This window comes from Phascolarctos cinereus, unplaced genomic scaffold, assembly GCF_003287225.1.
Source record: "Phascolarctos cinereus isolate Bilbo 61053 unplaced genomic scaffold, phaCin_HiC Scaffold_4;HRSCAF=312, whole genome shotgun sequence".
NCBI classification, from domain to species: domain Eukaryota; kingdom Metazoa; phylum Chordata; class Mammalia; order Diprotodontia; family Phascolarctidae; genus Phascolarctos; species Phascolarctos cinereus.
In genome coordinates, this window is record NW_027555847.1 from 18602800 (window position 1) to 18626057 (window position 23258).

The following is a 23258-nucleotide window of genomic DNA, read 5'->3' on the forward strand; positions in this document are numbered from 1 at the left end:
AGAGGCCTTTTCTTGCCTGGCTCCAGAGGCCAGAACCCTCACAAGGAAGAGTGGAAATAGGAAAGGAAGACTCAGCTTGGCCCAGTAAAGACTCTCACTAATCTGAGCGCGCTGGGGCTGCCTGGGAGGGAAGGCATTCCCTCACATTGGAGGTGCTTTGGCAGATGTTACCAGACGTTCTGGACTGCATGCCACCCCCCCAATTCTGGGTCTGGACCTATTTGTAGCCCAGAGAATTACGGTTATTTTTTTTAGGTCAGACCGATGAGGTCATCAAAGTGGGAAGGCTCAGTGTGGGCCCTCCCTCTGCACACAGAGAGCACCCCCAGCGCCCCGCTCAGGGTTGTGAAAGGTGGGATTTGGACTCGTCTTCCCTGACTTCAAGGCCAGCGCCAGCTTCCCGTTCATGGGCTTTGCTGCTTCCCATTGAAGCATTATTACTCTATAATTAACTTTTTGCTAATGCAGGCTGGGCCTCCTTTCAGCTAGTTTGCGTAATTAAGGTTTTATTGTGGAATGGGACAAACACGGAGGACACGGCAGGATCCACCAAAGCAGACTGGGTTTCTGGAGGCGAAGCCCTTGTCTCCTCGAGCTTCCTGTGGGTTTCCCTGATGTGTGATGAGGCAGGGGCTCTGTGCTACCTAATGCTCTCCTCACCTCTGGTGGCTCATTAGCCCTGATAACTGGGCTGGCGATCTCAGCGGGCAGTGAGACAGGCAGGAAGAGGGAGGTCCCTGAGAGGAGCTTGTGAACGGCTCTTCAGCCCCTCTCTGCCCATCAGCTTGGGCACCCGCAGCAGGAAAGGTTTGGCCTTGGGGCCTCCTAAGCCATCATCCTAAACAGAACCTTCCTTCAGGAATCAGAGAAGGAGCACAGAGAAGGCGGCTCGGGGGCGCCACCGCGCAGAGAGCGCTGGGCCTAAAGTCCAGAAGACTCATCTTCCTGAGTTCAGATCCTGGCTCAGACACTTACTATCTGAGTGACTCCGTTTCCTCATCTGCAGAATGAGCTGGAGAAGGAAATGGTGAAGCACTCTGGTATCTCTGCCAAGAAAGCCCCAAGCAGGATCACGAAGAGTGGGACATGACTGAAAAACAGCCAAGAAGAAAGCTATCCTCAAAGCCAGCAGGTCCCGGGTGCAAATCCCAATTTGGACACACGCTGGCTGGGCGAATCTGGCCCCGTGCCTGCACTGCTCAGCTCTCTAATCAATCAATCAAGGTTTGTTAAGCGCCTACTATGTGCCAGGCTCCAGGCCAGAGGCTACAGAACACTCCGGAGTGAGGCCCAACCAGATAAAACTACAATTGGGGAACATTTAACAAAATAAATAAAAAAAGGATAAAACATGGAGAACATCACATTTCAAAACTACATCACTATGAGGCCTCCAGCGAGCTTTATGTACAGATCAGTGGCCCGGGTTTCACAGCTCCAGGAAGCTCCTACAGAGAGGGTGGCTACTTGAATTGGTGGAGGGTGTTTCCTCGCCTGGGAGTTCCCTATGGCTGTGAAATCCCAGGTCCAGGCCCTCTCCCTAAACGAGTTAGGGGCCATTGCTGCGGCGTCTCCGGGCAGCCTGCTGGACAGTGCTTAATGCTACAGAACCAGTCCCAAAAGGCCAAGCTGCCCTTTGTGAGAAGCGCCCCTAGCTGAACAAAGATTTCACCTGAGGGCAGGCGTGGTCATCGTGTGGTCAGTGGCAAGGTTCTTGGGAAAAGGCCACTGGCCTCCTAGCTGGTGTATGGTTAAGATTCTGGCTCCCCCAGCCTCACCTTCATTTACTCTAGTGTGAACTTCCTCTGAAAACACCCACTGAAGAGTTTAGATTTCACCTAAAAACCACGGAAGTTTCTAAGCAGGAAAGCAAAGGAACCAGGGGGTAATGGTCAGTAGTGAGAGGGGCGTGGAGGGGAAGGGTGGGGTCAGGAAGGATATTGCTCTAATTTCAGACTAATTTGAGGTGAGTAACAGCACAAGGCGGAACCCAGGAAGGGCCCTGGATGGCTGAGGCCTCTGGGGCCAGGAGAGGATGTTTACCCCGATGCCAAGGTCAAAGTCTAGGATGACTATCCTCTTCCTGTAGCCAGATAGATGGTGCTTAAGGGAAACCAAGTCCTGAATCTTAAAAACGATGATGCTGTTTAACATACTTTAGGCAGATTGTGGCTCAGTGGACAAAGCTGGGATTTACAGTCAGGAAGACCTCTGGTGGAGTCCTGCCTCAGGCACTGCTAGCTGTGTGTCCCTGGGCAAGTCACTCGTGCCTCAGTTTCCTCATCTGTCAAATGGAGGTAGTAACAGCACCTTCCTCCAGGGTTTAGAAGACTCAAATCAGTTAACACATGCCAAATGTTACACAAACCACTTAAAAACTGATACTTTTGTATCAGTTAGCTGCTTCATCAGTACAAACGGCATGAGGATCAGAAGAAAGGATGGTGGTTTATGTTGAAATGAAAATGGGGACATGGGCGCACAAATGGCCTGCCACAACTGGCCGGTCAGGTGTCGCTCGGCCAACCTGAAGTCTGGCCACACGCACGCTTTCGGACATAAGGCTTTTGTCTGAACCGTAGGAATGACCCAAGCACCAAACGGCGCTTTCTTTCTCCAAGAGGACGCTCCCATCTCAGCCACCGAGGTCAAACTGCTGAGGAGAGGCCGGCGGGAGTTCCCTGGACTGTGTCCCCAGATTCTCTGCAGGCATGAAGTGCAGACGGCCACCCTGGGTCTGTGCAGCTCCAACGGGGGGACCGAGTAGCGGAAGACAAACCTGGAAGACTGCCCAATGGCCTCCTTCCACAGGACGTGTGTCCTTCCTGATTCCCCAGAATGTCACATTTTATGCTGGATTCGCTGTATAGACACTTATATACCCCATAGCTATGCTTGCCTCGCCTTGTAAAATGTACAGGCCTCGAGGCTAAGGGCTGACTGCTTCTTGTGCCAGGCACACAGTAGGTGCTTAATAAAGGCTATTGATTAAGAAGAAAAATAACTGCCATGTATGCAGCAAAGAGGGCAGCCAGGTGGCGCAATAGAGTGCCAGGCCTGAAGTCAAGAGGATCTGAGTTCCAATCCAGCCTCAGACACTTCCTAGCTGTGTGACCCTGGGCAAGTCACTCAATCCTGTTTGCCTCAATTCTTCATCTGTAAAACAAGCTGGAGAAGGAAACGGCAACCACTCCACAATGTTTGCCAAGAAAACCCCAAATGGGGTCACAGAGAGCTGGACATGAGTAAAATGACTCAACGATGACACCCAGCAAAGAATGCCTAATGCCTGAGCCCCCACCCTCACTGTCTGACTGAGCTCACAAGGCGTTTATTAACAGACTTTGCACGAAGCCAGATCCAACCACTCCGGTCTGGAGACTAAGAAGGGTGATTATCAAACAAAAAAGGCCAGTCTAAGGGTGGAAGAGAGAGTGTGTGTGCGTGTGTGCGTGCGCGTGAACAGCATCAAAACAGAAACTAAAACATTAACCGTGCTGCTTCTTCTGGACGTCTGCAGTAGACTTTGGATACGATGAATTCGACTCATGACACACTGAACACCAATCATCATTCCCACCGCTGTGGGCATTAAGTCACCATCGCAGAGCAGTGGGCCGGGCCACTGGGAGAGAGGGTGGCGCCAGAGAACACCAGGTTCCTTCTCTGACGTGGGGGGGGCAGCTCGTCTGCCTCCAAACCGTCCTGGGTGAGTACGCCAAGGCGAGTGCTAGCACGCCCATTGTACAGAGGAGGTAATGGAGGCTCAGTGACTTACCCAGGATCACAGAGCGGGTCAGTGCAGGATCGCAGCTTTTGAGCTGGGAAGGGCCTTTGACGCTCAAAAGTTCTACCTCCTTGTTTTACAGACAAGGAAACCGAGGCCCAGAAAGGCGGAACGATGTTTCCTAGGTCATACTGGCAGTAAGAGGCAGGATCCAGACCCAGGTCCTCAGGCTTCCCATTGAAAATTCTCTGCAGAGAACTATGTTGTCTATATTGGAACGAGAATGATGAGATCTGGACTTGGAACGGGGCTCCCCACCCCTGCACTTTTGTTATTCCAGGAAGGCCACAAAGTGAGGGCAGTGGACCCTTCTGCAGGGTCAGGACTTTAGGAAATGTTACAGCCCTGGTGATATTAAGAAAATAATTTATGACAGAGTACAGCTCTCAAAAAGTCACGACACATTTTTTGGTCTTCACAACAACACAATAAGTAACACTGGGATTTTTGCTGTTGTTTGTTCAGTCATTTTTTACCCTGTCCAACTCTTCATGACCCCATTTGGGGTTTTCTTGGTTCCTTCTCCAGCTCATTTGACAGATGAGGAAACTGAGGCAGACGGGGTGAAGTGACTTGCCCAGAGTCACACTGCTAGGAAGTGCCTGAACCCAGATCTGAACTAAGGTCTTCCTGACTCCAGGCCTGACACTCTATCCACTGTGCCACCTATCTGCCCCTGACACAGGGATCATGAGCTCCATTTTAGAGATGAGTTAACTGAGTCTCGGGGAGTCCAGTCAGTGTGTGCAGGGCCACCCGGCTAGAGTCTGGGGTGGGATTCGAGATCACGATCTCTCCCTATTCGCAGGACTCAGCACAGTGCCGGGCACACAGCAGGGGCTTCCAAAGCACTTGCCGAGCACCTCCCGAGTCCGGCTTGCATCTTCCTGCACCGTGCCGCCAGCAGACGGCGGTTAGCCTGCTTTCTGCAGGGTTAGCGTCTGTGAGGGGCACCTCGGGCTCCCATCACTGACCACTGGGGTTAAATATAGCTTGCTTTTTGAAGAAACACTTATCTGAGGATTCCCCAGCCTGGCCCCAGGAAACTTCAGAGCAGAGAGAGATAAAGGAAAACCTGATAGTGGCTTTCTGCGGACCTGCTTCTTAGAGGTCCCACCCTGGGAGCCCTGAAGGCTATCTTAGGAGACCACAAGAATTCTCAGTGGTCTGAGGCAGGAAGGAAGTGTTGAGGCCTCGGCTGGCCTCCTCCAGGAAAGAGAGGCTGCTCCAGACCTGGGCAAAGGGTTTCTCTCACTGGTCGTCGGAGGGTTCTGGTGACCCCTCTGTAGAGATGGGAGAGCCCAGCATGAGGAAAGCCTGCTCAGCCGGGGAAGGAAAGAAGGAATTTGGCACCATGGAGGTCGGCCTCGATGCTGGGCCAAGGCACAAAGTACAGGAACACCTGGACTCCAGGACAGCCCCCCCCCCCAAGGGGAAAGAGAGCAAAGCAAGGGAGCTGGGGCCCCTGAGTTCACTGAGCAGGAAGCCTCATATTCTCCGGGTCCAAAGGTGGGGCTCTGTCCTGCACTGAAGGGTGGGGGTGTGCACCTGGGGGTGGAGGAGGCAGGCTGGCCCCTTCTTCAGGATGCTTGGGGGGCTGGCCAGGCTCCTGCTCACCTCCCCCCACCTCCTCGTCAGTGACAGCGACACTGCCCAGTCTGCATCCATGAAGGGAGCAGGCCGAAGAGAAGGGAAGATCATAGGGGTGGGGGCAGGGGCGAGTGGCTGAATCTGAACCCATGTCTTCTGACTCTCAGCCTTCCCCAGCCAAGCTACAGGTCCAGCAGTCTGGGCTGAGAGGGCACAAGGTGGCCAAAGGCACAACGGGAGCTCCTGGAAAGACCTCAGAGGCTCCTCAGACTGACCTCCTCGGTAAACTGAGGCACAGGGACCATAAGTGACCTGGACCCGGAAAAGACTTCAGAGGCCCCTTGGGTTAAGCTCCTTATTTTACAGACTGGTAAACTGAGGCACAGGGTGGACAGGTGACTTAGGATCACGGCCCTAGACCTGGAAGCCCTTGGAGGCCCCTTAGACTGACCCCCTCATTTTACAGACCAGTAAACTGAGGCACAAGGAGAATAAGTGACCTGGGATCGCAGCCCCGGAAGGGACTTTAGAGGCCCCTTGGGTTGACCTCCTCCTCCTGTTACAGACCCTTAAACTGAGGCACAAGGAGACAAAGTGACCTAGGATTGTGAGCCTGGACCTGGAGGACCCTCGGAGGCCCCAGGGCCTGAACCCGCATTGCACAGACCGGTAAGCCCCGGCCCGGGGCTCAGGCGCTAACCCTACGTGCGCTGTGCGCCCCGGGCCGGTGTCTTACCCTCTCTGGTCGCGCACTCACCATCTCGATGATCTTGGTCTTCCTGCCCGTCCTCTTCTTGGCCGTGAGCAGGTACTGCGCCAGCACCAGCCCGGCCACCAGGGCGCACACGCTGGCGCTCGCCACGGCGCCCACCCGTGCCACGGCCGCCGGGTCCATCGCGGGCCACCCGGCCACAGCCTGAGCCACCTCCAGGAGGAAGAGCGGAAACCGAGCCCCTCCCCCGCTCGCACGCGCGGAGCTCCGCGGTCCCGCCCCCTGAGTCCAGGGCCCCGCCTCCCGGAGCCTAGGCCCCGCCTCCAAGGGCCCAGGCCCTATTTCCTCCAGCCCCAGGCCCCGCCTCCTACGGCGCAGGCCACGCCCCCTGCAGCCTAGGCCCCGCTTCCTACAGCCGAGGTCCACCTCCCAGGGTCCGGGCCCCGCCTCCCACAGCCCAAGGTCCTCCTCCTCCCCTGGCCCGTCTGAGAGTACGAGGAGAGCGCGCGGCGCTGTTGGGCAACACGTGTGCGCGGCCTGAGCCACTGAGACGGGACGCTAGAGGGGGGATCAGAGAACGGCGTCGCTTTCCTCTGCCTCCTCGACACTGCCGGACACCCCCCTCTCCTTGGCGAAATGGTATAGTCCAGAACATCCTACGTTCCCTTTGAGAATGACAGCTCCGTGCTCTCCCACGGACCAATCGAAACGTCCTTTTCCTCTGTCCCGCCCTCCCCTCGCGGGACTACGACTCCCACAAACCCCCGCGCCACCGCGGCCTCTCATCCGGAGCCGCCGGGTTCGTTGTGAAGTGCTATGACAACCGGGGCGGAGATGGCAGTGGGTCCCGGAGAAGGAATTCCGCTGGCGCCCCGCCGTCGGCGCCCCCTGGGCCCCGTGAGCCGGCCCACCTCCGCTCTGTGAGCCGGCCCCCGCTGCTCCCCGGGCCCCTGCCCGTTGCCTTTCCGCTCCTCTGTGCGGCGCCGCCGCCTGTGGCTGCTGTAGCCCGGTGCTCTCCGCCCGGTGAGTACGGGGGCCCGCCCTCGGGCACGCACGTGTGTCGGGCGGGGGGTCCTCGAGAGGGGAGTGGGGGCCGCAGGTGAGCTTCCCCAGGCGCGAGTGCGCGTGCGCGCCCACTCTCGGTGCACCTGGTACCCTAACGTCACCTGTTGCCTGAGCCTCCAGAGATCACCCAGGCTTTGAACTCGGCCAGGGAAATTGACACACAACTTTTAAAAGCCAGGCTGACTTTAAAGAAAGGCAAGAGCGTCATTGTTTTGCTTCCTCCCTACTTTGCAGGCTAGGTGGACTCTCAGAGCTTCTTTCTGTGCGCACGTGCTGAGGCCTGCGACGGACACCTGGAAAGCGTCCCCTAAAGGGGGTTATTTCCCGCAGGACTCGGCCACCTCCCCCGCCTTTTTTTTTTTTTAAATTTGCAAACGTGTATCTGGAGGTTCTGGGCAGCGATGATGGCTCAGAGCTAAAGTTTGCAGGCGTCCCGAAAAGGAAGACTTTTACAAGTAGAGAGGGAGGGTCCGCTTCTTAGAGGAAATTCCTCTTTCCCTCCCAAATGTACGGATCTAACGTTAGAAGGTGTTCTTATAAGAGGATGATAACTGTAAAAATGATGTTCAGGAAGTCTGTTGGCAGAGCGACCGGACAATTCTTCTTTAAACAAATCTCCTTTGATTAAGCTGATGAGATTATCCCTTGTTTAAAATGTGTGCAGCACCAAAGGATTGGAAATAAGACACTTAGAGAATGAAGGAGGAAAACTTTAAATTTTGAAAACAACATGGTGACCTCATAGGATCATAGATGTAGAGCTTAGAGACCATCGTGACCAACCCCCTTGTTTCTGAGATGAGGGGCAGAGGGTGCAATGACTTGTCCTTGGTCACCCAGCTGGTTAGTGAGCAGGGATGTGAGTCTGTGTCCATCACTGGCCACTACACCTGAAATATCAAACTTCTTGTGGGGCGTCTTTTTTTGGACTCTTTGGGGGATAGGTTTAGTAATGGTATCACTGGTCCAGAGGTACGCGCGGTATAGTGACTTTTAGGGCATAGTACCAAATTGTTTTACAGAGCACCTGGACATTCACAGCTCTACCAACAATGCACCAGTGTGCCTGTTTTTCACTGTCCTCTCCAGCATTTGTCACTTTCCTTTTTGACCACTTTGCTAATCTGATAGATATGAGGTGGAACTTTAAAGATCCTTTAATTTGCATTTTTGTAATTGTTGAGTAATTTGGAACCTTTTTTCACGTGCCTTTTGATAGCTTGGATTTCTTCCTTAGAAAATTGCTTGTTCAAAGGGCATCTAGGTTGAGCAGTGGATAGAGCGCTGGCCCTGGAATCAGGAGGAACTGAGTTCGAATCTGGCTTCAGACACTTACTAGTTATGTGACTACAGGCAAGTCAGTTAACCCCATTGCCTCCAAAAACCCATACCAAACAGAAAAAGAAAATTGCTTATTCAGATCCTTTGACGACTTTATTCATTGGAGAACATCGATGCCTTTTCTAATAATTTCCCTAAAGATAGATCATTAACTGCATTGATGTATGCATGTGTGTGTGTGTGTATATATATATATATATATATATATATATATACACACACACACATATATATACATACATATGTTAATGTACATGTGCATATGTAATAGCTTTACTGAATTTGGATGCAAAAATGGATAGAGTTGGGGTGTGTCTGAGTGCATCAGGGAGGAGAAAGATATGAGCCGAAGAAGAAGGAAAGGCACACGCTGTGAGCTGGAAGGGCCTCAATGGTCCTCTGGAGTGGCCCCGACCAGCCTAGAAGCCCCTCTTCCACATCCCCAGGTACTTAGGAAACAGATGGTGTGTTGGGCGCCAAACAGCTTTGCTGTGATTCTGCAGTTGACCATGTGTCAGACTTGAGGGGTGGCTACTGGTGGGCCTGAGCCTCAGTTAGTCTCCTGGCCATCATATCCCCCAGATGTTGACTGGGAGGGATGCCTGGGCCAGCCTGTGTGTACAGTGATAGGCTCTTCCTTTCTTGTGAGGCCTCAGAAAATACAAAAGCATTACAGGGGTCTGCTTAGGACCTGGGTGTTTTTTTCCCCTTAAAGACCATTTACTTATTTTTACAAACAATCTAAAATGTATGCTTTTTGTTTTTACATCACTGTCATTTCCAAATAGAATCCTCTCTCTTTCTGTGCCAGAGAGCCATCTCTTTTAAAAGAATAAAAAAGGAGAGAGGGAAAAAATAGTTCAGAGCTTAGAGACCATCATGACCCACCCCCTTATTTCTGAGATGAGGAACAGAAGGTGAAATGACTTGTCCTTGGTCACCCAGCTGGTGAGTGAGCAGGGATGTGAATCTATGTTCATCACTGGCCACTATACCTGAGATACAAAACTAATCAATACATCAGTGGAGTCTGATGGAGTATGTACTATTCTGTTCCCATAGTCTACCACCTCTGCAAAGAACAGAGGATTTATAAAGATCTCTTCTGTGGGGCTGAGGTTGGTTCTCATAATTACTAACATTTGGGGCTTTTATTTGTTCTTTTGTAAACACACCACCTGCCCTGGGCTGAAAAAAATCTCTTTTCTTTGCCACAAGTAGACTAACTCATTAATTCTTGAATGTATTCTATTTGATTTCAGAAACTCGGCTGGCAGGATTTCCCAGCAGTCGGTGATATCACTACCACATTAGATAAAACCCCAAACTTTTCTCTTATTCTTGTGACTGTCCTACAGTTTCACCAGTAGAAGAGGAGGAGGAGAGGGTTTTGGAGCTGTCCAGGATGACAGAGGTTGAAGTTGGGGGGCGGGATTTGTTACAAAAGGAAAATGGGTGAGACCAAGAGAAGGAAGCTGAGTGTGCCTCTGAAGAGATGCAAGATTTGAAGGGGAAAATGCCAGCTAGGGGATTCAAAGCTCCCCCGCCCTGGGCGGCCATCATAGCACTTCTCAAGATGAATTGGCTGTAAGAACTACAGGCTAGAGCAACAAAGTCTTAAGGGCTTTCTTTCCAGAAAGTTTGGGGAGTACAGCGGGGTTATATGCAGTGTGTAATGGCTGTCTTCCAGCTGTGACTTGTTCAGAGTGATACCTCCAAAAAGGGAAGGCAGAGGGACTTGGGGGATACCTCTCCATGCTCCTGGTTATCAGGGACGATGAAGTATTCCTTTAAAAAACAGGAGAAGGGCTTGAATGTAAAAGTAGAGAAGAAAAAGGAGCTGAAAAGGCCGAGGTGACTTGAGTCAGAGACTGGAGGCAAAAGAAGGCGCCCCTGACCCTTGAGGCTAAGGAACAGAGATGTGTCTCCTGTCTAGGAGGAGGGGGTTGGGCCCTCTGAGGAGGAAGGACAAGGGGCTCCTGGGAGGTGAGACATCACATAGCCAGCCTCTGAGCAAGAAGGGGCAGGTTATGGCTGGTTGGTGCCTCTGCTGAGGGCTACTGAGGCAGCCTCTGGTCAGCCTCCTTCCGTGACAGGTAGAAGAACCTTGTAGGATGTGTGCACTGGTGGTGATTCCCACAACCCCCATCCATGTTGGTGCTGGGAGGGAGCCAGAGGACGCTGCGAAATATGATGAAGTCTTGCCTTCAAGAGCTCAGATAGTGTGTCGTACAGCCACCAGGCCTTTATTATTACTAAGCATCCCAACGTGCCAGGCGCCGTGCTCTCAGGGGGCTGCTGCTGAGCAGGGATGGAGCTTATCTAGCAAGAGGTGCTTCAAGGCAGGGAGGAGTGGTACGTGTCCATCCGGGACCTGTTAGGGAGACACAGTATCTGAAGGAGACAGCAGTCGAGACACCTAGAAATTCCCAGTGGACAAAAATCAGGCGAGTAGCCAGCAAGAAGCCCCTGGTTGGAGATGTCTCTGCACAGATACCTACGATGTGAGTACAGGGAAGGCGAGCCATGCGAGGAGGCCCTATGTTGGACCTTCCTCGAAACTAGGTAGGATGGACTGCGGCTGGGAAAGATGATGGGCCGGGCCTGGGCTTGCTTTTGGCCTTTGTTGATATTTCCGGTGCAGGGGACCATTTCTGCCATTTGGTCAGCCCATAATGAATGCTTATTAATCAATTGGCTGACTCCAAAGAGACAAGAAAGGGCTGAGGGGTTGGCGGAGTGCTAGTGTAGATACGCTCAAGTCAGGAAACCCAGGAGGCTGCAGGGAGATGGCCAGTAGAGGCCGATGTGCCAGGAACTGTGCTGAGCTTTAGGGACACAAAGACAGGGATAAGTCCCTGCTTGCAAGGCGCTTACAGTCCAATGTGGAAGACAGAATTCAAACGACTGTGTGCAGCCCAGCTTTAGCTGGGATAAGCACGAACTGGCCAACAGAGGGAGGGCACCGGAATTCAGGGGAGTAAGGAAGGGCTTCCCGTAGAAGGCAGGGTGATGGCTGGGACTCGAAGGAAGCCAGGAGGCAGCGGGGAGGAGGGACAGCTCCCAGGCATAGGGGACAGCTAGGGGATGGGCCCCAGTTTGGGGGATGGAGGACCAGTCAGGACGCCAGGCACGGGATTGAGTATGTGGGTAGGGGAGAAGGTGAGAGAGATTGAGGGGGGAACAGATGAGGAAAAGCCTTGAATGCCAAATAGAGGGTTTTCTATTGCATGCTGGAGGTAATAGGGAGCTACTGGAGTTTAATACTCGAGTCACCTGCTCTTTAGGAAATGCCCCTTGATGGAGGATGGACTGGAGGCAGGCAGACCCCCCCACCCCTGCACTAAGCAGTAGTCCAGGCAGAATGTGATGAAGGCCTGCCCCAGGGTGGGGGCAGTAACAGGGGAGAGGAGGGGGTGCATTGGAGAGACAGTGCCAAGGTGAAATCACAGGTCTAGGCAACAGACTGGATCCCGGGGTGAGGGGTCTGAGCCTGAGGGCCTGGGAGGGTGGGGATGCCCTTTACAGCGTGAGGGAGGGGAAGAGGAGGGAGGACACAGGAGGAAGATATGAGTTCTATTTTGGGCATGTTGGCCAAGTGTAACATGTTTACGGGACGTCCACTTGGAGCTGTGAGGTTAGAGGTCAGCAGAGAGGGTGGGGCGGCAGAAGTCGATCTGAGAATTGTGGGCATGGGGGTGGCCAGTGAATCCATGGGCTGTGATGAGGGTGCGTTGGAGAGCACGGCCCAGACCACACAAAGGGGAGGCGGATGGGGTGGAGGAGTTTTGGGGATGGTTCTGAAGCCTGGTGCAGAGGCTGCTGGTTTGGGGTGGGGTCTCTGTCTACTCAGATGCCCCGCTTCCCTGCAGAAGCAGAGCAGTTCGTGCTGTCTTCCCCTGCCTCGATGAGAAGTTCAGTATACACAAAAAGGGGCACCCCGTGCAGGGGAGCACAGCTCTGCAGTTGATTTTGGCCAAAACAGAAGGATCAGTCACTGGGTATAAATGATGGAACCTAGTGGGGAAAACTGTCATTCAACCCTAGGGCTCGTGCTCAAGAAGGAGAAGAAGGCTGCACGTGACCTGACGTGTAGCTGGGCCTTGGAAGGATCAGGGAAATGACAGGGAGGACCCATGGACTGAAATTCTGGGCGCAAGTTAGGAAGAGAGACAGGCATTGTAAGCGTGATTTCATTGCTGTTAGCAGGTGAGGGGGCCCTGCAGCAGAGCGTGGCCTGGAGGCAGGAAGACCTGGGTTCAAATATGGCCTCAGACACGTACTAGCTCGGTGATCCTGGGCAAACACTTCAGCTCTGCTTGCCTCGGTTTCCTCATCTGTGAAATGGGGATAATAACAGGACCTCCCTGCCAGGGTTGTTGTAAAGACCAAATGAGATAATATTTGTGAAGTGCTTAGCACAGTGCCTGGCACGTAGTAGGTGCCATCTAAATATTAGCTATTATTATTATTAGGTTGCCCCCGTGAATGGGAAGCACTGTCTTCTTACCTCTGCCTCACATGTGACTAGCCTTTTCCCCTTCAAATCCCGGCTTCACCTCCACCTGTGATTTGAAGCTTGGCCTGCCCTCCCAGGTACCAGTGACCTCCATCCAAAATGGCGCTGGCTTTCACTGAGCTGTATCTATGTTTGCACTCGTTTTCTGCCAGGTGACTCCAGTCATTTGTGTGAGATTCTCCTCAGTGGTGGCTGCCTGTGGAAGGAAGAGGCCTTGACCTCCAGCTCACCCCCCCTGGGCAACAGAGGGCTCTCTCGGTTGGTTTGAGGTCTCACGTCTCTGCGTATCCGAGTCTCTCTAATTTCTCCAATTTCTGCTCTCTCTTTGCTTGGATAAGTGGGTTTACTTGCTTATCACTATTTGTTGTGGCCTTTTGCTTACCTAGCATTTGGTGAGAAAGAGTTAAAACTGTGGGTACAAATTTGGGGTGACCCTCCTCCCTTAAGAGCCATGAGGGAAGTGACTTTTTGTTTTGAACCACAATTGCCCCCTGGATCAGGGGTGGTTAAATCAAACCCCTGGAGGGGTGAGACAAGAATGGTTTTAACATTTTAAAATAAAGGGGGTTTTTTGGGGGGCACTAAAAGTGTAAAAATTATTCTTCGCTTGAGGGGTATATTACAAGTGGAGAGCCAGCTTCTGCCCTAGACCATCAGTGTGCTCAGCCAGGCAGATCTAGAACTCTGGAATTTGCTGACCCCCACTAGGCCTTGCAGTCTCTAGTTTATATTGGTTATCAGTACATTGAATAAAGAAAAAGATCATGTGCTTACTAAATTTTCAGCTTACGTAAAGCTAGGGTGGGGGGAATAGCTAACAGAATGCGTTCAGGGTCCAGAAAGATGCTGACAATGTAGAATGTTGGTCCCAAGATGAGATTGAATAACAAAATTGGGTCCAGGTCACTGTGGCTTCATTTTCAGGGGACAGCGATAATACTGGGGCCCTCTGCCTTCCTCACCTTTCCTCAGAGAGCCTTGACATCATCAGGCCAGAGGAGGCCCCTGAGCAGCCTTGAGTGACCCTACACTTTCTGTGGGGGCGGGCAAGGGAGATAGGCAGAGAAATGCTTAGTAACCCTGCTTGCCCTCAGGTCTCAAGGTTAAACCTGGACTAGGAAGATTAGCTAGGATTTCCCTTAAAGTCTAAATATTGTTTCTATAGACTCTGGTCTCAAATATCCTAGGAGACGCCTTCTTCGGTCAGCTTGAAATGCAGTCACGGTCTGCTTTAGGAAAATTTAGGAGAACATCAGAATTTCTAATAGGGGATACTCATTGGACTAGAAGCAGACTTCTCTTGGTTTTCTGTACATATTGAGATAGTCTGGTGCAGAGATGTCAAACTCATTGCTGGATCAGGTGAAAATATAATTGGGAAATGTTTAACAAAAGCAATTAAAATACAACTTGTTTAATTGTGTCTAACTCTTTGTGACCCCATGGACGTCTACCACCAATACTGTCTATGAGATTTTCTTGGCAAAGATAATGGAGTGGTTTGCCATTTCCTTCTTCAGTAGATTATGGCAAATAGAGGTTAAGTGACTTGTTCAGGGTCACCCAGCTAGGAGGTATCTGAGACTAGATTTGAATGCATGGCTTCCTGAATCTATTCACTGAGCTGCCCTCCCTAGTAGTACAACATAGATAATGTTTTGTTTTTTTTTTACCTTGAAAGCAGAAAGGAGTTTATTGCTTTCTCATGAAAAAGGGTACCTTTCCTAGTCCCCATTGCTGGCCAGGAGAGTATGAGTTGGTTACAGAAAGGAAGCCTTATTTATACCCTAATGTGAGCTCCTCCTCCCTAATTCCCTTCCCCTTATTCCATTGACTGGGCTTTTTACACAAGTTTGCCCTGGGACAAGAAAAGGCAGGAAGTTTTGCAAGGGCAAGTAGTTCAGCTTGAGGATAGGGCTATTCTTCCTGCTACATGCTTAAAAACAGGGTCTGAGTGGGGAAGGGTTTTGAAAACAGTACAAGAACTATTAACAAGAACTACTGACCCTTTGAGAAGGCTTCACTTCTAAGAGATCATCTTAGAAGCCCAATGCTATAGCCTGTCAAGATCTTTTTTTTTTTTAATTCAATTTTCTTTTTTTTCAGTTTTGGATTCTCTCCCTCCCTCCATCCTTGTCCCAGTCACTGAGAAGACAAGAAATACAAAACCCACTATAAATATGTATAGTCATGCCAAACAAATTTCTACATTAACCAGGTCTCACCCTCCCCCTGCCAAAAAAAAGGAAAGGAAAAAAGAGAAAATATATGCTTTAATATATACTCTGAGTCATCAGTTCTTTATCTGGAGGTGATAGCATGTTTATCATTAGTCATTTGGAATTATGGGAAGGGGGTCATTTTGTTGATCAGAGTTGCTAAGTCTTTCAAAATTACCTTTACAAAATTGCTGTTCTTGTATAAATTATTCTCCTGGTTCTGTTCACTTCATTTTGTATCATTTCATACAAGGCTTCCTAGGTTTTTCTGAAACGATCTCCTTCATCATTCTTAAAACACAATAGTATTTCATCATATTCAATGCCATACCTTGTTCAACTCTTCCCCAGTTTATGGACATTCCTTCAGTTTCCAATTCTTTGTCTCCACAAAAAGAGCTGCTATGAAAATTTTTTGTACATATGGGTCCTTCTCCCCTTTCTTTGATCTCCTTAGGCGATAGACCTAGTAGTAGTGTTGCTCAGTCAAAGGTATGTATGCACAGTTTAGTAGCTTTTGGGGGCATAGTTCCAAATAGCTTTCCAGAATGGTTTACAGCTCCACCAACAATGCATTAATGTACCTATTTTCCCACATCTCCTCTAACATTCATCATTTTCTGTTTTTGTCATTTTAGCCAATCCAATGGGTATGCGGTAGTAACTCAGAGTTGTTTTAATTTGCATTTCTGTAATTATTAATTATTTAAAGCATTGTTTGTATGGCTATTGATAGCTTGGATTTCTTCCTCTGACAATTCCGTCTTCATATCCTTTGACCATTTATTTGGGGAATAGCTCTTATTCTTATCAATTTGACTCTATTCCCTATATTTTTTTTTTTAGAAATGATGCCTTTTTCAAGAACTTTGTGGATCCTGACTCTATCATCCAGTGTCTTAGCTATCCTTCCCTGCAGATTTGATGATCTGACCATCCGTACCTTTATGAAAGTCTTTGAAAAGCAAGTCAGAGCTCAGCTTTTCTCTGGGGTACTCCACTAGAGATTTCCTACCACGTTGACATTAAGCCGTTAACAACTTCACTTGGAGTTTAGCTCTTTCAGCTGGGTTCCAAATCCATTTAACTGCCCTCTAGTCCACATCTCTCTATTCAGAGTCCAAAGGGAATGCAAGCACCATCTAATCCAATGTAATACCTGAACCCAAATCCCAGCAGAATGTAAGCTCCGGGTATTGCCATCATGACTCAGCTGCCTTCTCATCCTGGATCTTCCCTCAGGGTCGTGACCTTCTCACCCTGGAACATTCTGCCATGCCAGCCCCCATCTCCCATTGGTGGGCTCTTTCCAGGGCCTCTATTTTAAAGAAGCGGCCCAAGCTGGATGCTTTATTCTCCTCTTGGACGTGCTTCTGACTCTCTGAAGTTTACCACCATCCACCTATGTGGGCACCTTCTCTCCTTTTCCTCCCTTTTTTCAGCTCCTTTTATGTGTTGTCTTTCCAATCAGAATGTAAGCTCTTTCTTTTGGCTTGTATTTGTATCATTTTTAAAAAAAATTTAAATATAAATTTATTTCTTTTTAGTTTTCAACATTCCCTTCCACAAGTTTTTGAGTTCCAGATTTTCACCCCATCTCCCCCCTCCCCCATCCCAAGATGTCATGCATTCTGAATATCCCTTCCCCTACTCTGTCCTCTCTTCTGTCTCTCTCCCCTTCTCTTATCCCCTTCCCCTTCTATTTTCCTGTAGGGCAGGATAGACTTCTGTACCCCATTTCCTATATTTATTTCCCAGTAGCATGTGAAAACATTTTTTTTTAACATATGTTTTTAAAACTTTAGGTTTTAAATTTTCTCTCTTCCTCCCTCCCCACCCACTCTCATTGAAAAGGCAAGCAACTCAATATAAGTCGTACATGTGCAGTTATGCAAAACACGTCCATAGTAGACACAACATAGATAATGTTAATTTGTGGTTTTCTATGACAATATGCAGCTGTAGGGATGGCTTTCTTTTCAACTTTGACATAGTTGGCCTACTGTATTCACTCCCTTGGAGGGGCAGCTTGGTCCTGGAGTTAGGAGGACTCTTCTAAGACTGCTTGCTTCAGTTTCCTTAACGGAAAATGGGGATAATAACAGCACCTCTTTCCCAGGCTGAGTGTGAAGATCAAAGGAGATTATTGTAAAGTGCTTAGCACAGTACCTGGCACATAGTAGGGGCTTCATCAATGCTTATTCCCTTCCTCACTTTCTCCTTCCTCCCAAGCCAGCCTAGGCTTCAGCCTTGAGCCATACGGGGCAGCATTTAAGCCATGTCTGGCCTTACCCTAGCTCCTAGGAGTGTATGGGCCCATTTCCCATCTTATCTTCAACACTCCTAAGGTCCAAAGCCCTTTGCCATTGGGGAGCTGGGGATGGGAGCAGGCTGTGTGGGCCACATGTGGGCTGTCTCCTGGGTGTGGTCTTGGCTTGAAGCCCTGGAACAATCCTATGGGATGAGTTCAGCCCCACCCCAGGACCTTGATACTCTCCTGGCTCTGGACACTCGGCACTCTGAGAGGTCTTGGTGACTTAGCGCAGTGAGGGTTCCTTCATTCTGCTTTCAGTTAGATGTCACAGTGTCCCTGTCACCTGGCCATTCACCATGGTGGGGGGGCAGGGCTTTGGAGGAGAATTCTCAGCTCCTACTCACCTTATCCCCATGTTCCAGAGTCAGGCAAAAAGCTGAGGCAAAGTTCTCTTCCTCCTCTTCCCCTTCCTCTCCTCACTGTCTACCTCGCCCCTCCTTCTCCTCATAGGAGCCTGGATTTAGATCAGGGAAGGCCCTCTGGGCCACACCTCTCATTTGAGAACCAAGAGGTGGTGGGCTTCAGCCACGGCCCACAGGCAGTAGGGATGAAGGCAGGATTTGGACCCAAGTCCTCTGGTTGGAAGGCCAGGCCTTTAAAAAAAAAAATCTGAATGTGAACACAGTTAAAAAGGAGTGTTTCCTTATACACAGGAGGACACAAAAAGGGGATTGTATATGAAACCATCAGTCTTCATTTCGTATTGCTTGCTTTTAATTTATTTTTATTTTTCATTTCTTTTTTTAACTTTTATTTCTTTTTTTTTTTAAAGGCAATTGGGGTTAAGTGACTTGCCCAGGATGTATTAACAGGTTTTCATTTTTTTCTTCCTCCCACCTCCCCCTAATTGGGGGGGGGGGGAAACCCAAAAAAATCCCCAACAAAATCCTTGGAACAAGTTTGCCTACTTAAAACAAAACAAATTCCTCACTGGCAGAGGCCAGAAATGCCGGTCTCCCCTCAGTCCTCTTGTTGGTCATAGCATCGAGCAGAGTTTTTTAAGCCTTTCAGAATTGTTTCTCTTCACAATATTGTTGTATTCTTGGGTTCTCATTTCATTCTGCATCAGTTTCTACTTTCTAGGGTTTTCTGAAATTGTCTCTGGGTGGTTTTTCCAGTCCCCTCTCTCCTCCTCCCCTTTCCTCCTGGCTCCTTTCTCTTGTCCTCTCCTTCTCCCAGCTTGTTCTTCTTGTGACTGTTCCCTCCTTGGTGTTATCCAACCTCTTCAACTGTCCCCTGCCTGCCCGCCCCCCCCCCCATTTCCCTGTTGGGTTTGATGTATTTCTGCACCAAACTCTGTGTAGTGTTGTGTGTGTGTGTGTGTGTGTGTGTGTGTGTGTGTGTGTGTGTGTGTGTTCAGCCTTCCATTGTCTGGTTCAGGTAAGAATGAAGATCCTCTGGTACCCAGCCTGTCACCTCTTCCTCTCAGTGTTCTTGCTTCTTTCTTTATCCTCTTTCCTCTTCTTCACATCTTCAGAATGGAAACCCCTCCTCCACGCCCACGTCTGTTTTTCTTATTTAACTGTTGATCCCCTTCAAAGACATTGAGGTTATGAAGGAAGACTTGTTTCTTCTCCCTCTATTACAACGCTGCCATTATACAGTTCTGTGACTCCTTTCAGTTGTTCAGGTAAATTGACCTTTCCAGGTTTCTCTAGGCTCTTGTGTTTACATTGCAGAGAACCTGCCTAGCTCTGATATTTTGTCAGCAGTGCTCAAAAGTTCTCTTGTCCATTGAGGGTCCATCCTCCTCCCTCCCTCGTAGGATTGTGCTCAACTTTGCCAGGTAAGTTACTCTTTTAAAGAGATTTAATTAATATTTTTCAGGTAACAAAACATTTATTTTCTTCCTGCCTTACCCCTTACCTCGACTCCATCCGTTGGTAAAAAAAAAAAAAAAAGAAAAAGAAAATCTTTTCAACAAACAAGGGTAGTGAGTACTCTCTGGCCTCGCTGTCCAGGTGAGATTGGCTACATTTTCCCTCTAGAGTTCTCGGGATATCTCTGGATGCCTTTGTCCAGTGCTATCAGCTCTAGCCCCAGTTCTGGTGTGTTCTCCTACTCTGACCACCGGTGACTAGTGCCCCCATTCCATTGAACACATTAACATCTGTTACCTCTCGCAAACTGATGTACAAACCTTTCTCCCCAGCACCCTAAAAGTGCACACTTTTATACCTCTTTGGTCTCCTGAGAAGGTGGGCTCAGAATTCATGCAAATTTGTGTATGGATTGGTTCTATCACGTTCATGTCTGGATGGGCGTGGCAAGGTAAGACTTCATCTCAGCTGCTGCTCTGCTGGATCCTGAAAGTCGCTTCCCGTTCCTGGAGGCCTCGGTGCTGAGCTGGCGCTCCTGGACCTCAGGATTGTGCAGGAGTCGGGATTTGACATTTGATTTCAAAAACTACTAATGACGAGTCAGGGAAAAATAATTTAAGACCAATCCCTGGCCTCCCTGAAAACCATGATAAGAAAGACAAAGTACAGACACGATGTTTCAGGAAATCATAAATGAAAATAACCCAGCTCAGTCAAAACCAGAGGACAAAAAAATCCACTGATCGCCTCTTGAAAGAAACCCTAAAAGGAAAAATTCCAAAGAAGGCTGGGAAGAAATGTTTGTACGTCTGTTACATTTAGCTTCTAAGCTAAATGACTTACAGTTTCTGCAAATTTTTTTGTCAATCTTTTGATTTTGTTCTGTGTTACTTCTCACTGTCTCATGGAGTCAACTTTTTCTGTTTTGTCTGTTCTCATAGACCAAAGATTCCTATTCTTGGGTAAGTCTGATCACTTTAGTTTGAGGTGACTCAATTTCTTTCCAATTCTTTCCTCCTGAGCTTTTATTTCATCTTATCTCTTGCTTTATTTCTTCTGGGCATTTGTGTAATCCTTGTGAAAAATCTGTTTGTCCTTGGAGCCTCTGTTTTGGTGTTATTCTTTCCTTGTAGGTTGGATTTTGGGTCATCTCTGGATCTCTAATGAGTTATTATCATTATTATTTTCTTTAGTTTATTATTCTCCCTAGCTTTCATTCTTGAATTGGGGCTTAAGCCAGGGCCAGCCCCTGCTAGGTCTTGCTTTGGGCACCGTGGGTTCTTACACTGACTTCTGCCTCTTGGGTCTTTGAGGTTCAGGAGCTGAGGAGCCGTGGATCTTGAGGGCTCTCTGTGTCATTTCAGGACCGAATGTTAGGCACCTTAGAGCCCGGGGATTCCCTGTGCTGAGTAATGCTCTGTCCTCACTGGTTCCTGCTCCTCCCAGTGGCTTCCGAAATCCCTACTTTGGGTTTCTGGCCAGCCTGCTTTCCCTTTTTCAGGAATCCCCCCGTGCTTGCTGTCTCTAGGTGGAGAACCTTGCAGACTCCATGTTTCTGGTGCTGGCTTGGATGGTGGCCCCATCCACCTTTTTCCGAGGGTTTCTTGCCTTGGCATTTGCACAGTTTGGGGCTAGGAAATCAGGTGCTTTCGTTTCATGTTGGTTTTCCTGACCTAGTGATTTGTGATGTGAGTTTTAGGTTTTTGCAGGAGCTGACCCGCTGCCTGATCAGGCAGCCCTCCACCTCCTTGGCTTCTCTGCAGTGGGATGCTGCCTGCTTCCCCCACTTCCCGTGGCTTCTGTCCCAGGGATTTCTCAGTTCTCCCCCTGCCTCATCATTACTCAGTTTTCTTTGCCGGATCATGCCCATGATATGTGGGTGTCCCCTCTCCCCTGTCCTGGACCCTCTTCTCTTATCTCTCTCAATTCTCCCTCCTTTGGTGATCTCATGGGTTTAGTTATCTTCTCTAAGCAGATGACTCCCAGATCTATGATTCCAGACCTAATATCTCTTTTTACCTCCATTCTTCGATTATTAACTACCTGGTAATTATTGCCACCTGAATGTCCCACATGCATCTTAAACTCACTGTGTCCAAGAGGGAATTTCTGTTTCCTCCCAAACCTCTCTCTCAGATTTTCCTCTTTCTTGTTGCTCTCACCAGCATCCTCTAGTCCCGAGTTCTGCAGCCTGGGAGCCATCTTTCCTTCTTCTCTTTTCCTCATTCCCTCCATCCAATCAGGAGTCAGTCTTTGTTTGTTTAACTTTCACATCTTCCCTTCAGGCACACAGGTGCTGCCTTCATTCAGATCTTTATCACTTCTTGCCTGGTCAGCCTCCTAATCAGCCTTCCTGCCTCTTGTGTCCTTCACACAACCACCAAATTAATGTTACTTAAACCCAGATCTGAGCATCGTTCCCTTGCTCAGAATCTTCAGTCGATCTCTATTGACTTGAGAACAATGCCTGCGGACCTCTCAGTCCATCATTGTAGGCTCTCCTCAGTCTCACTCCAACCTTGCCAGCCTGATTGCTCTTCCTCCCAGTATCTCTGCTGCCTCTCTGGCTGGTTCCCCATGTCTGGAACCAACTCTCTTCTCACTGCTGCTCCATAAACTCTGCTTTGCCTAATGCCTCCTCCTCCATCGATCTTTCCCTGCCCCTCCCTTCTCAAGTGACTTTGTATTGGCGTAAGTTTGGAATAGATTTGTCTTTGTTAACCTGTGAACATGTTTTATTCCCTGTCCCTCTACTAGAATGGAAAGCGTCTTATAGGTAATAGGTGCTTGGCAAATGTGCATTTATATTAATTGAAAATGATTTGGTTATGCAATCATTGGCTAAAGTGTGATCTCCTTGTTATGCATTTATGCTCTGTTTTGGCTGAAGGATGACCTGTCATGTCTGGCCTTTTGTGGGAAAGCTTTGACATTCACAAATATCAAAATTGATTTTGCATATTACCAGATACACATGACATTCACAGATATCAAAATTGATTGTGTATCTTCTGTGAAAGCCAGAGAAGACTGGACTTCTCTTTTGACTTTGAAGCTGTCAGTTTCCAGTCTAGCCATTTTTAGAAAGGGATTTGTTGGGGATAGGGTTACTGTCTTCCACACACCAAAGATTTGGGCATTTTGGTTTTCTGGAGAAGATCAGTGTGAAGGGTACTTTGCCTACATTTCCCGCTGTTTCTTCCTGTCAAACTTGGGAGAGTGGGGCTTCAGAAGGATTGGGAAAACGCTCTTAGTGACCAGTGGCCACTTTTCTGACATTATTTTATTTGCAGAATATTGGAGTTTGGGAGGAGCCTCAAATAGCACCCGCTTCAACCCCGAGAAAAGCCCCCTGTGCCCCAGGCCTTCTTGGCAGCCGGGCAGCTTTGGGAGAGGGAGCCCAGTGCACTGTGGGGCCGTTATTGGGACGGTTTCCATAGAGCCGTGCAAAATCTGCCTTGTGCGGTCTCTTCCTATTGCTCCCACGTGACATGCCTGACAGTCTTTTTTTTTTTTTGCATGATAACTTTATTATATATTTGAAAGGATTAGCAAGTTGTACATAATAGATTTTCAGTTTCAGGTGCAATCATCTCTTTTTATTATACGGTGGTGTGAACATACTTGTTTTATTCCATAAACTAAAAGTTATAGATATATTTTGTGTGTATATGTATATGTGTATATGTATATATATATATATATATATATATATGTACATACACATATGTATATATTTAATTTATTTTAAAAATTAATTAATTTATTTTTAGTTTTCAACATTCACTTCCATAAGCTTTTGAGTTTTAAATTTTCTCTCCCTCCCTCCCCAAGACGCATACCTGACAGGCTTACAGATACTTGAGGAGAGCTGTCATGGCTCCCCTAAGT

General features: G+C 48.8%; 2 protein-coding genes across 4 annotated transcripts in view; one reads left to right on the plus strand and one right to left on the minus strand.

Moving 5' to 3' along the window:
• Nucleotides 1-6327, minus strand: part of NT5C3A (5'-nucleotidase, cytosolic IIIA) — an 82022-nt gene extending 75695 nt beyond the window's left edge. Inside the window, exon 1 of the mRNA XM_020968992.2 lies at nt 6135-6327. Coding sequence (XP_020824651.1) covers nt 6135-6272 — 138 coding nt within the window. The 5' untranslated portion in view covers nt 6273-6327. The remainder of the gene's footprint in view (nt 1-6134) is intronic.
• Nucleotides 6328-6779: 452 nt separating this feature from the next.
• BBS9 (Bardet-Biedl syndrome 9) overlaps nt 6780-23258 on the plus strand; it is a 372846-nt gene continuing 356367 nt past the window's right edge. The window contains exon 1 of one of the 3 annotated variants that reach the window (XM_078152100.1): nt 6780-7112. The gene's annotated coding sequence lies outside the window, so the exon portion shown is untranslated. The remainder of the gene's footprint in view (nt 7113-23258) is intronic. The other 2 variants (XM_078152102.1, XM_020969068.2) reach the window with 2 other exon arrangements.